The sequence below is a fragment of the Colletotrichum higginsianum genome, chromosome 10 (assembly GCF_001672515.1).
Source record: "Colletotrichum higginsianum IMI 349063 chromosome 10, whole genome shotgun sequence".
NCBI lineage: Eukaryota > Fungi > Ascomycota > Sordariomycetes > Glomerellales > Glomerellaceae > Colletotrichum > Colletotrichum higginsianum.
In genome coordinates, this window is record NC_030962.1 from 2,810,826 (window position 1) to 2,823,605 (window position 12,780).

General features: G+C 53.4%; 4 protein-coding genes across 4 annotated transcripts; 1 reads left to right on the forward strand and 3 right to left on the reverse strand.

Moving 5' to 3' along the window:
- Positions 1–464: 464 nt before the first annotated feature.
- On the forward strand, positions 465–893 carry CH63R_14306 (HET domain-containing protein; the record flags this gene model as incomplete). The annotated part of the gene is made up of 1 exon (XM_018309280.1): positions 465–893. The coding sequence occupies one exon, from the start codon at positions 465–467 to the stop codon at positions 891–893; it is 429 nt and encodes a 142-aa protein (XP_018151598.1).
- A 1,904-nt stretch (positions 894–2,797) lies between these two features.
- Positions 2,798–4,937, reverse strand: CH63R_14307 (ankyrin repeat domain-containing protein 29; the record flags this gene model as incomplete). Its single annotated transcript, XM_018309281.1, has 3 exons — positions 2,798–3,718; positions 3,924–4,375; positions 4,412–4,937. 3 exons carry the CDS (start codon positions 4,935–4,937, stop codon positions 2,798–2,800), a joined length of 1,899 nt encoding a protein of 632 aa, XP_018151599.1.
- Positions 4,938–5,962: 1,025 nt separating this feature from the next.
- CH63R_14308 (Ankyrin repeat protein) lies at positions 5,963–8,525 on the reverse strand (the record flags this gene model as incomplete). The annotated part of the gene is made up of 3 exons (XM_018309282.1): positions 5,963–7,525; positions 7,591–7,929; positions 7,977–8,525. 3 exons carry the CDS (start codon positions 8,523–8,525, stop codon positions 5,963–5,965), a joined length of 2,451 nt encoding a protein of 816 aa, XP_018151600.1.
- Positions 8,526–9,687: 1,162 nt separating this feature from the next.
- CH63R_14309 (ATP synthase F1) lies at positions 9,688–12,134 on the reverse strand (the record flags this gene model as incomplete). The annotated part of the gene is made up of 2 exons (XM_018309283.1): positions 9,688–11,858; positions 11,957–12,134. The coding sequence occupies 2 exons, from the start codon at positions 12,132–12,134 to the stop codon at positions 9,688–9,690; spliced, it is 2,349 nt and encodes a 782-aa protein (XP_018151601.1).
- Positions 12,135–12,780: the final 646 nt, after the last annotated feature.

The window sequence follows — 12,780 nt, forward strand, 5'->3', positions numbered from 1 at the left end:
CCTTTCTCCCCAACTCATTGGGCAAGATGACCGTGAATTACAACTCTTCCGTTGTCGAGACCTACAGTGACGCTACCAAACACTACATCACTGGACATTCAGACTTGCTCATCTTGTATGAGACACTCCGATACCCACAGACGACACCTGGTCTTCCATCTTGGGTTCTAGACTGGGCCGTCGAAGACGTGTTTTCAACGCGTCCGTTCCATCATGCTTATGTCAAGACCGGGCGTGCATCGAACGAAAGTCCGCCTCTTCACCGTTTCTCATATGATAATACGAAACTCTACCTAATGGGCAAGAAAATTGGTGAAATAGGAAGCCGTTCCGATCAGTTCACGTCCAAGCTTCACCATGAACCCTTGACAGGATCCGTAATCGACCCGGAAGTTTATAAAAAGGAGATTACCAGGTCTTTCTTAATACTTAGCGAGTTCATCGTTGCGGAACCACCGGCTGGGATGGAGGTCGCGACAGTCGAGTACAAGTTCAAGGCTTTCCAACGTGTTGTTTTGCGGCTAACACGCGACGGTTCTCCCTTGACGTGGACAACCGAGTTCCTGCTAAACCAGAAGCTATTCAACCCCAAGGACAGCGTCAAAACAGCACTTGCAGCAGGGTTATCCAGCTACTTTGTCAAGTGGCACATCGCCACGACATTCAGGTCGGCATGTCCTTTCCTCACAACAGATGGTCGATTCGGGCTTGGCTACTGTGCCCTTGACTCTGGTGATTCGATCTGTGTTTTTTCGGGGCTACCGACGCCATTGATCCTCCGTCCCTGTGGCCTGGGATGGAAAATCATGGGCCTTGCCCACGTTGACGGTTCGCTGGATGGAGAAACATGGCCTGAAAATGAGGACGGTTTGGAACAGTGGGAAATTGTCTGAGTTATGCAGACTCGAGACTGAACAGGCGTGTTCTGGATCCAATGGCAGAAGTGACGAACAGGTTTCGGAAAGCGTCGATATTGGCTGTGATGCGACTGAGGTGGTCGTCGAGGTCTTGAAGGTACATGTGGCAAAGAAATGTTGCGTGGCATTATTATGTGTCACTCGGATTGAGATTGGGTACCCAGGGGATAGTTAAACCGATTTGCACAGGGAACGCTTTGCCTACAACAGGCTCTTGGAATTGTCTGCGGTGGATTGAAGTATTAGACCTGGTGGAAATCCCTGTCAGCTACATCCAGAGCGCTGCCTCTTTCTACAAAGACTGACAAAAGGGCAGTGGTGTAGGTATGTCAGGTTTGTTAATGAACCCTACCAGCTTGACCTTAAGTGGACATTAATCCAGCAAGCTCGTTATTGTGTCGCGCTTGACACCGATGACCTGAGTGAAGGAAATACAACAGTTCCATGTCACATGTAGAGGGGGTGGCAACGCATGCATTTGAAGGGAATCTAACGCTTAATATCTAGTGTTTGTATCTGGTTTTCTGGGTCCCCGGTTCTCCTAACAGACCGGCATGTCATTTTCGTCATTGGAGGCGGACTTGACGAGTGAAAGGGGAGGAGATAGGTCTGACGCAGTGGTTGCGATGGTTTTTTACGGCAAGCCCCTGATACTGTCGGCAGCCTGGCTTCCAAGCTCTGCAATGCGCTGGAAGTCGGCGGCGGAGTGGCTGCGGATGGGATGAGAGTCGGTGTGCTGTCTACCTCAAAGGGGTCACTGGCTGTCTGCTGGAACTGGTTAAGTAAGGGGAAGCACCTGATGGGTTGTAAGTTAAGAGAGTATACAAGACGAGTGTAAGTTTTCTGTAGACAGCGGCGGGGGGTGGTGCATGGTGCACTTGATGGATATGGGCTGTTTCTAGTGGGGAACCGCGCCAAAAGCGTAGTGGCCGAAGCCCCATAGCGGAACGGGCCGAACCGCTCTGGCAACCGCATTCACACATTCCACTTGGGATGACGAAGGTGAATGGTTCGGTGTGGAGAGCAGGTACCTTGTCCACAGGCTCTTTTATGTCTTTCTTGGTGTCTCCGTTTATCCTTCATCCTCTCATCCCAATTCTTTAGTTACAATGTGCATTATTGTGAAAATTTTCTTCTCCTCTTTCTTGGTAACCCGGGAATTCCTAAGTTCAACCCTAACAGTTTAGTTTAGTTTCGGTGCCTTAGATACTGTAAGGAGACAGGGTGTTTGTTTAGTAGTAGAAAAAAGAACAGAACTTGATAGCTAGACGATGATAATAACTTAGTAAAGTTCAAGGTAGGCGCAGGCTAAAGCTAATAGTTAGAGTTCTACTAATCTGTGTTAAGTATGTATGCAGAGTCTAAATAGATAAATTTTCCTTAAGAATAATTGAAAATTCTCTTAGATAATTACACTATCTTAAATAGACTTTGTATATACACGCAGGTACTATAATATAGGGTAAACTAAAGAATAATATCTATAATTATTCTTCCTAACTACAAGACAAGTATTGTATAAGATAGATATACTGTCTTGTCTGGGCCTAAGTTATTTAGGCTAAGCTAAGAGGTAATTCCCCTATAAATGAATAAGTGCTGCACAATCCAGTCTGTGTACTCTATTTCCTGAATTTTAGGTGTCGTACAGTCATGTGATAGTGTTATTCTAATACACTATCTATTTTTAATCAACATTCTATGTCATGCTAACACTGTAATTCACATCCAACAGCCAATCCGATGTTTGTACCTACACTATGTTACGACAGCATGGAGCTGCTCTCACCACTTGAGCCACTGTTGTCACTGGGGCCACTGCTGTCGCTGGAGCCACTTTGGATGCTGGATGTTTTCTTGGTGGAGGACCGGCGTCGCCGTCATGGCAAATGTTTGTCAGAATCACTCCCCTCGCCCGTCGGATAGTCGTTGTCGTAATTTTGCCCAAATCTACCCTTCTCCTCCTCTTCTCCGATGTTCAAGCAATCACATTTCCGTATCGCCTCCTCTTTGGTGGGGTCCGCGCCATGACGCAGCAACAAATTCCGCACTTCTCCCCGGGCCCATGTCAGCGCGGTTCCGACGCTGATGCGTCCTTGACACCGCTTCAGCTCCGTCTCCAGCCCCATCTCGGCGTCCGAGGAACTAGGCGTGCATGACCCCCCCTGGCGACGCCGCTCACCACTCGATAGGACCCATCCGTGAACGTGATGTACGATAGGCAAGTTGGCATCCGCACCATGGTGAAGTAGGGCCTCAACGACGTCACAATATCCGCGCTCCGCGGCTAACGCCAGGGCATTGAGCGGCGCGCGGCAGTTATCAGATTTTCTGTACGCTTGCCGGTTTAACTCGACGCAGCTGCATGTGTCAGGAGAGCGAGCATCGAGCTGCGCGTTCGGATCGGCGCCGGAGGTAAGGAGAGCTTCGACGAGATCTCGGCGACCGGCCCACGCTGCTACTATTAGGGGTGTGCGGCCTCCAACAGCAGTAATGTTGGGGTCGGCGTCGTGCTTGAGTAGCTGTCTGGCGAGGTCCAACTGTCCTTGACATATGGAGATCATCAGAGGGGTGATGCCTTGCCGGGTTCTTGCGTTTACGGACGCACCGTTTCGAAGCATGTACTCGGCCAAGGCCTCTTGACGCTCGGCAGGTGTCTGAAGTTTGTTGATGGTGGCATCGAGGAGCGGATCGCAGGGCGATTTGGGGGAAAAGTTAGATCCAAAGAGGGTATCGAACGGCACCCTAGCTGCGCCCTTGTCCTTGCCAACGAACACGGATTTTCTGATCTCATATTCCGACTATTCATGGTCAGCCTGTGTGTCAATGTGATAAGATGAAGACAAGGCGGGCAGTTACATCTGAACTTTCCACGTCATCTTCATTTCGGCTATCTTTTTCCCTGTAACGCACATCTCTTTACGACATGCTCGGGACTGGAAGATGCGGACGAGTAGCGGCATAGAATGCACAGCGGCGTTTGAGATTTCCACCTCTGTTTAGTACCACATTCATTTCATGCGAAATATTGTCGTCCATACTACCGGCCACCAGATGAAGCGGCGTGGTCCCCGTCCTGTCGACGCTGTATTCGTTGTACATCGTCCGTTTGAGCTTTGGTACTTGGAAGAAAGCATTGGCTCCGTATGCCAGGAGAATTGCCGTAGTCACGTATGCCTTTGCGCGCAACGCATGCAGGACTGGGTCCCACATCAAGTCGTCCAGGTCATCCGCGACGATTTCTCTTGTGGCACCCAGTGGACTGCTTGCTGCAAGCCCGTGTTTGTCCGAGTTCGCGCCTGCGTCCAGCAGGGCCCAACAGAGCTGGGCGTTGCCGAGTCGCGACGCTACCACGAGTGGAAGATTCAGACTGGTCATTTCCTGAACCAAGGCATCTCGTTGTGCGAGTGCTCCAAGGCTAGCCAATACGCTGAAGGCTTTGTTGTAGGGATTAAAGCCTGCGGAAAGACGGGATAAGCCTGTGTTAGTCACACAGCGTGCCCAGTAGCCCAGCACCGTCCTCCCCGACGAATTGGACGCCCGGCTGTCAGCTCCGGCATGGAGGAGGTGCTCCAATATCGAGGTTGACCGGTCACTGAAGCCTCCCTGAAAGAAGTGCATGAGGGCAGTGCGGCCCCGAACGTCCCGCTTGTTCGGCTCTGCGCCTTCGTCCAACAGCGTTCTGGTCGCCGTTGGAGAGACCATCACAGCAAGCATGAGGGGCGTCTTTCCGTTCTTGCAGGGTATGTCGACTGCAGATACCTGGGTGGACAATGGTCGTGCGAGAGCCTTGACGGATGCAGCGATTCGAGATTTTAGATAGCGCGGCTGGCGCATGTCGTATTGCCTCGTTTCCCTATCGCCGATGAGCTCTTCCGGCGACAACAGCCAATGCAAGGCGGTGTAGCCATTGTGAGAGCTGCTAATTGGGTCTGCACCCAGGTCTAGGAGTATCTGTATCAGATCGTGCTCTCGAAGCGCGACTGCAATCTGTAGAGCGGTCCGGCGATACCTCCACATTTTGCAATGAAGTGAAGCTCCGGCGTCAACAAGTCGGTGGCATAGAGATGGGACGAGGAATCCGCCCGCTTCCCATAGCTGTTGAGAGTATTCGGCAGCGTTCGGAGAAGCCTCGACCCAGTCGGCCAACGCTCCAAACAAATCAAAACTCGCGGGTGAACTGCTCGCTCCCGCTGCATGTATCGCAACGCAGGCCGGTGGCCAAGGGTCTGTACCTCCCTCTTGACGGGCGCTGAAAAGTTGTCGAGATCTATAATCCCAATCTCGGTGGTAAATGATGTGCCCGGGGACCTTGTGAAGCCAGTCCAGATCCGACACGGAAGCCAATGCTTTGCGGAGAGCTCTTGGTGCGCCGTCCGCGATACAGGTCCAGATTAAAGTCGTGATGGGTACATTATCGGAAAGCAAAGAGCCTCGCTTATAGTCTCCTTCCTCCATTGCTTGCACCGCTTGACTAGTACTTGTAAGATGATACTCGTTAATGGATACATGAAATACATCAATGAGATGATAGCCGTCTTCGGCCTGCCACTGAGGACCGTCAGCATCAGCCCTATCACGGGAAAATGTTAGCAGTATTCCAAGCAAAATAACGATCTCGGAGGCTACACTCACGGCTGCAGAGCCGACACTGATAATGAATCTTTCAATAAATCGTGTACTTTCCTACCCGCGGGGAAGGGGTGATGGAGGCACACATGCCTTAGAAGATGTCTGTATGGGTAACTATAGTGATTCGTGTAGTAACGGCCGAATTCAGCGCGTGCAAGAGCCCAAACCCAGAAGGAGGGCTTGCTGAAATCGAGAACGGCGGCGTACCGCGTGCTAGAAAGTGTCTTCGAAGCGCGACCCCCCCCGAGAATGACATGATCATGCCAGTTGCAGGCAGCATATACGAGTAAGGGTCGTTCAATAATAAAACTTTCTAGATGATTTAGCCTTCCGACGGTATAAGTCAGCCTATCGAACCTAGCGCGAAAGTGATAGTTGGTCAGCTTTGCGCGGGATGAGACATATTCGAATACTCACGCTTCAAGCAACCACGTTCGTGATACGGTGAAAGTTAGGATGTTCAGACAGATCATCGCAAAGACGAGATTGGCATCTTCCTTTGTAATGGAACCTCTCCAAGACGGCCCGTGTTTCGTGTTGATATGATGACTTTGAACATCCCAGATTCGCGCAGGCTCGGCGAAGGGCGTCGTCCCAGACATATCTGCTTTTGCCATGAGATGTTCCCGGGAGGTCTGGTGAAACAGGTGTATAGAGTCACTAACAAAGGTGATGAACAGACCACATCTAGACCGGACGAGTTGCTTGAACCCTTCGTCATCGGTCGGTAGCTCGAGTTCGTCGTATGAATTGGCCGGACCGACCGTGCTGCTTGTCGGCTGTGTGAGAGAGTAGATGACCTTGAACTCAGGAATCCTGAGTGTTTCTTGTGCTGCGAGGATGGCGCACAGAAGCCTCCATGCGTGTTCACTATCCAGACTTCTCTTGAGCATCTCGTCAAACTGGTCGCCCAGCTGCTTTGGAATGTCGCCAAGGATAGTATTGATCGTCCTCTCCCCCGCTCCTTTGTGCATCCTGTTATGCGAATCCAGCAGCTCGAACGCCATCCGGACCGCCAGGAACGATCTCGTATGTACGTTCTGTTCAGAGAGTTTTGCCACCAGCATGTCTTGGATGCCCTGTTCGAGTCCTCTCTTTTCAGCGAGTTCTTGCGCCTTGAACTGAATGACCTTGCGAATGTCGAATTGGACTTGTGCGTTCTCGCCTGCCAGATGTCTGATGTTATTACTGGAGGTAAATAGGTCGGCGTAGGGGTGGTTCTCGTCTTGATATGGTCGGGATGATGCGAGAAATTTCAGCCGAGACGCCGGCTGCGCTGCATCCTGAAAAGCGTCTGCGAGGTCAGCTACAAGCTGCTTTCTGTGCGGTGCCGTGCATTCATCAACCGCGTCCAATATGCAAAAGATGTCACGATCCGCTTGCGAAGCAAACTCGAGGATGATCTGCCACATTTCTCGAGTTTGATGCCTGATTGCGTCTCCGTACTGTTGGTATGGTCCTTTGGCGTACTGGACCAGCCCGGGTTGCTGCACTAGCAATTGGTGGATCAAGCAACTTAGAGCGTCGTCGTAGCTGCGGAGCCGGTCATCGTCGTCCTTGAAGAAAAAATGTGCAATCAAAGGAGGCTCATCGTATGCCTGAAGCTTGTCGATAAAGGTCCTCATGATGGTGGATTTGCCGCCACCTGCTTCTGCGGTGATGAAAAGCAACTGTGGCGCCCTAGCACTTTGAAATGCCTCATACTCGGGGTGATGAAAGAACCACTGTCCAGAGTCTGGTGCGCAGACACTGTTCCTATCCTTCTGAAGAACGTAGTTGATCTCGACCTTGAAGGCATCCTTGCATTTCAAATCGTCGATGGCATCTTCGCGGCCAATGATTTTCTGACGAACACCCTGTATGTCCTCGTCGAGGTCACGAAACTTCTTTGTCATCTCCGCAAATCCCACCGACATCTGCTGGCCCTGATGTTCGATGGTAGTTCGTACGTGGAGCAGGACGTGCTGTCCAATCGCCTGGACAGACGCAAGATCAGATCGTGACGCCAAAACATACACATGTAACAGGTGCGGGAACTTACATTGATATCTCTAAAGTTGGAATCCTCTAGGTCTTTGATGCTCTTCACCAGCGATTTCCAGTCATCTGCTTTCACTGTATCACGAACGAACCGAGTGACAGCCGTGCGATCATATCGAAGAACAAGCCGAATTTGAAGTTGAATGATCAGGGCGTACAGTTGAATCAGGTACATGCGAAGTTGATCTTTCAGTCTAACGAGCTCTGAGTCAGACATGAAGCCGACGCCGGAGCTACTGAATAGATCCGTTTCGATAACACTGAATCGGCACATAATTCGCATGGCATCAGTAAACCCCTCCAGAGCAGCGGTTCGCTCTGTGCTTGGGTTCAGCAGAAACTTGAAATTATCAGAGCCGTGCAGAGCATTGAGTTTTGAAACCTTACCGGTAATATAACGCTGCATCCTGCCCACACCAGTGCAGCGTGCGGCTCAGTGGTGGCAATAGCTGTGACGAGGTCTTTTCCTTGGATCAAAATGGTCACGGCCCCTTCAACGACGGTTTTAACACGGCCACAGACGCCTTCCTCTGCAAGCTTCGCTTTTGCAGCCATGATCTTCAAGTCAGCGGTGCGAAGAAGCTGATCTTTCTTGTCCTTGCCAGAGAGACGATCGGGATCAGGATTCGCGTCGGGGTTATCCTGGGCTAAGAGGTAGCGCTCGTATTTCACAAGCAGGTCTGGTTCTTCAGATTTCATGGACACCCATGCCTCGTCCCATACACGAATGGGATCGTTCTCATTGCCCACCGGAGCCGCCGTCGTTTGAACGTCATGTGAGTCGCCGATGTCTCTAGAGTTCGCCTGTTGATTTGGCAGCACCGCATCGGGTTGGGCAGCTCGACTCCTGGAGGGAAACCGCTTTTGTAGTAGTGATCGAAAACGTTTACGCACGCCAAGACGCTCGTCGACTTGCTCGCCGGGCTTTCCAGACATGTTCACAGGGCACTGCGAAAAATGAATCAATACCCGTTAGGTCAAATGAAGGTGAATAGGCAGCACTTTCGTCAGCATCTTTACCCCGCAGCCTCTGCCAGTTGGTTGGTGAAATGGAACGGGCAAAGGATATCCCGGCAAGTACTGTGAGGTGAGATCTCGCCTATCATATGCAGGTGTTGAGTGGATTCTGACAACCAACCGTCGTAATCCCTTGGCCAGCACCCCGGACTCTTATAGTAGCAGCTTTCACGGGTTATCGTTGGTCTCACATTGTCACTCGAGTGAGCGGATGTAGCGCAGAGAAAACTGGAATTTAAAGTGGAGGTTAGGGACTTGCTGCAGTTGAAGGGAGATGAAGTGAACAACGCAGACACATTGAATTTGATAGATGGAAACTGAGTAAACAAATCATGTGATTGTCAATCAGATGATGACGATGACTCTGCACACTACAGGCCCCATTTCCCATCGGCGGATTCCAACCCTCCGAGATAGCCGGGCCGGACGATGCCGGGCCCACTCGGAAATCCCGGACCGTTGTGGACCCCTCCCGGTTCGTTGTGCACGGACCGAAGCCGATTCGCCGGCTTTTTAGAAGAGGGAATAAATAAAGGTGAAGATGCAAGGATGTAACTCTAGCTGCTTCGATCAAGGAGTGCCAATTTCTCCATCTCCTTTCCAATCCTGCTACACAACCTGGACACAAGTCCCCGGCATCCTGTTTGGTTTGATTCAACACTGTTAAGCTGTCGACGGCTTCAGTCACAATCTGCCTGATCGAGGTGACAGCATCCGCATGTTACCGACAACAAGCTCCCTAATGTGCTGGACGGTGTCAACGATTCAACAAAGTTCGCGGTCTCATCTTATAGAATGCACGGTTGAAGGGGGATTCTTGTTTCTTATTTGTATCCCATCTACATGTTTTCAGTGTTATCATCGCCTCCCCCCCACAACTAACAGCACACGTATTTTCCAGAACATAAATTCACAACAGAAAAGTCCTAAAGCGACCGTATTCCGCCAATTACTTGCGCACCTCTCCCGGGGTGAAGATATGCTACGGACCTCCTTACTGTTAAGCCTTCAGTTAGCTTCTTCAGCGCATTGCCGATTATGCCGTGACCTGCGCAGACTCACGTTAGCCTACGGCCCTCGATTAAATCGGCGGTGCGGGGTATGCGACAGGAAGGTCGGGGTTCGAGTCCAACGAAGAGCGTCGCCCCGACAAGCGCTGCGTCTGGGTGAGTCCTGTGGCAGGGCTCGTCGACTGCGGCTGGCCGCCCGTCTCGCGCAGTGTGAGGAAGCTGCTTACCTGAATGGGCGACCTGCCGTTGAGGACGTCGTAGTAAGAGCTCTTGGTCTTGAGGGTACGGGCCCCGTTGGGCACGCTCAGCTCGCTCTCGTTCCGGCCCAGCTTGCTGAGGGCAGCGTCCACGATCTTGGGGGCGAGGGCAGCGGCGGCCTTCTTGGCGCCGTCGAGGGCGATGGGCGCCACCTTTTGCACAACAGTCTTGAAGAAGTCACCCCAAGCGCCCTCTTGGTCTCCGAGGGCGTGCTCCTGTCGGACTTCGGAGCGGATGCGCAGCTGGCCCAGCTCGTTCTTGTTGAGGCGCTGGAGGGCCGTGAGCGAGGCGTCGGCGAGCAACGCGCGCTTGAGCAGGAAGCGCGTGGTGTCGTCGTTGAGCATCACGTCGGAGCCCTCGACGCTCTCCTGGGAACCGCCCGAGATCTTGCTGACGAGACCGCCAATGATCTTGGGCGCGTACTCCTTGGCCAGCTTGCCGGCGATGGGCGCGGCCAACTTGACACCGGTGCTGATGAGCGAGCCCAGGCTCGAGATCCATCCCTCCTCGCCGCCGACGGGAACCGTGGGCGTGAGCAGGCTCTCGAGCAGGGCGGCGCCCTCGCTGCCTCCCGTCAAAACGCTCTCAGTGAGATCACCACCGTGGTGAATGCTCACACGGGCCCGCGAGAGATCGGATTCCAGGGAGGTTTGGGCGAGCCCGGCGGTGCGGTTCATGCCCTTGACGGCGATTTCGAGCGCCTGCTGCGTGAGAATAGGACGCAAGACCTTGACGAGGTCTTCGAGCTTGGGCGCGGTGCGCTTGAAGGTGCTCACGACATCGTCAATGAGGCCCTCGGCCACGTCGCCGCGGTCGAGCGAAACAATGGTCTGCAAAGCCGCCTCGGCGAGCACCGCACGCTCGGCGGCGCCTCGGGAAAGTTGGTGGGGAGCGAAGCTCTCGGGAGAAGAGGCCCCGTTGTCGAGAGCGCTCTCCGCCCCCGAGACCATGCCCAGCAGGCTGCCGGCAACAGTTGCGATGCTGCCGCCGATGGGGCCTCCGAGGATCGTTCCGGCAATGGGCAGCGCAACAGACCCGACCTTTCCGACGGCCCGAAGGATGTCCAAGAAGCCTTCGGCGTCGCCGACGGGCGGCCCCGAACTCGAGTTGTTGTTGTAGTTGTAGTTGTTCTTGTTGATTAGGGCGAGGCCGTTGCCAACCTGGCCGTTGGCGATCTGGCTTTTGGTGACCTGGCCGTTGCTGATGACCTGGCTGCTGGGGACCGCCTGGCCATTGGCGTTGCTTGCGTGGCCGAGTGTGACAATGGCAGCCTTGCCATTTGGCGCGTCCAGGGGCTGGATGAAGAGATCAATGTACTTGCTGTACATGTTGCCGAACTGGCCGCCGATGGAGTTGCCAGAGTTGCTCTCGAAGCCGCCGCCGCCGTAGCAGTGGGTGCCGATGACCATCATGTCGCCGCGGCGGACGATGGGGGCACCGGACTGGCCTCCGTAGGTCGAGATCTTGTACTCGATCATGTTGCGCTGGCTCTTTCCGATGTCGTAGTCGGTGTCCTGGAAGGCCTCGTACATCTCGGCGCCCATCTCGTTCTCGCCAGTGTCCTCGTTCCTCAGGGACTTGTCGCCCGGGTAGCCGACGACGCCGAGGTTTGACCCGCGGCCCGCAACGGGCGTGTTGATGCTGTATTTGAACAGGGACAGGTTGCCCTCGAAGTCGCGGTCGACCTGGATGAAGGCCACGTCCTTGGCGCGAGTGCGGTCCGCCTTGGTGGAGAGCCACTCGGCCGTGGTGACGATCTTGGTCGCGCTGCGCGTCTGCACGTGCGGCTTGCCGACAGAGGCGGCGCCACTGTATCCAATGTAGCATCGGATCTCGCGAGCCTCGCCCAGGCCTCGGCTCCAGTCGTACACGACGTGGCCGGCCGTGACGAGCAAGTTGGGGCGGATGAGCCAGCCTGTGCCCATCATCCACACCGAAGTGCCCTTGTCGACGTCGCCGAAGCGAGTCTTGATTTTGACAACCGCTGTTTGGTCTGGTTAGCTAGCTCTTTGGTCGTGGAGATGAGATCATGGAGATGAGATCGTGGAGATGAGGTGACGGAATCGGGCTGGTTGATCTTACATCGGTACCGGCCACCGTCCATGAAGTCGCCCGGGAGAGCGAGGTGGCGGCGATCTACGCCAATGATGGACTCTTGGGTGCCAACGCCGCCATGTTCACCCGAGACTTCGACGTAGGACGACACGATGCTCTCCTCCTGAACGACAGGGCTAAGGGTCCAGATCCCGGCTTGAGACATGATAACGGAAGGGAGTAGGTGGTTAAGTAGTTGAGTGACTAAGAAGGCAAGTAAGTGTAAGTGGGTGAGTGAGTAGATAAGTTCTTGTGCTTGTGTTTGTGGTTTCTTCTGTTGTTGAGATCCATTTCTCTCTCGGGAGCAGATTGCTGGCTTTTATAGACGATGTTGTTCTTGTCAAACTGCCCCTGAAGACCAGACGTCTGTGACTCCATGGGAGCAAGGGATGTCCATCACAACGCCAACATGTTCATCGCAAGTCATTCTGCATGCCGTAGCCGTCCGATTCCCGCCTCAAACACCTCTTGCCACGTCCTCATAGGTCGGCTCAAGGGAAGACGACTTCACTGCAAGGGCGAGAGCAAAACGTCTCGGGCCAAACGCCAGAAAAGTGATGATATCCCGTCCCCATTCGCCCGTCTGAGCCCTAGTATACCGACCTAAACGTACGTCCTGGCACATCGTCACATCTCGCCGGCCTCTCAGGGGCGAGAAGCAATATTCCGTTGCAAAGACGACTTGCTGATCACAACTCCCTACATGTCGTCCGCCTGCCGTCCATATCACACTTTCGTCACATCGTCACATTGTAGAGCTATTGGGAGAAGACCTCCTTTGAGTCGCAGCGTCACAATATGCTCACTACAAG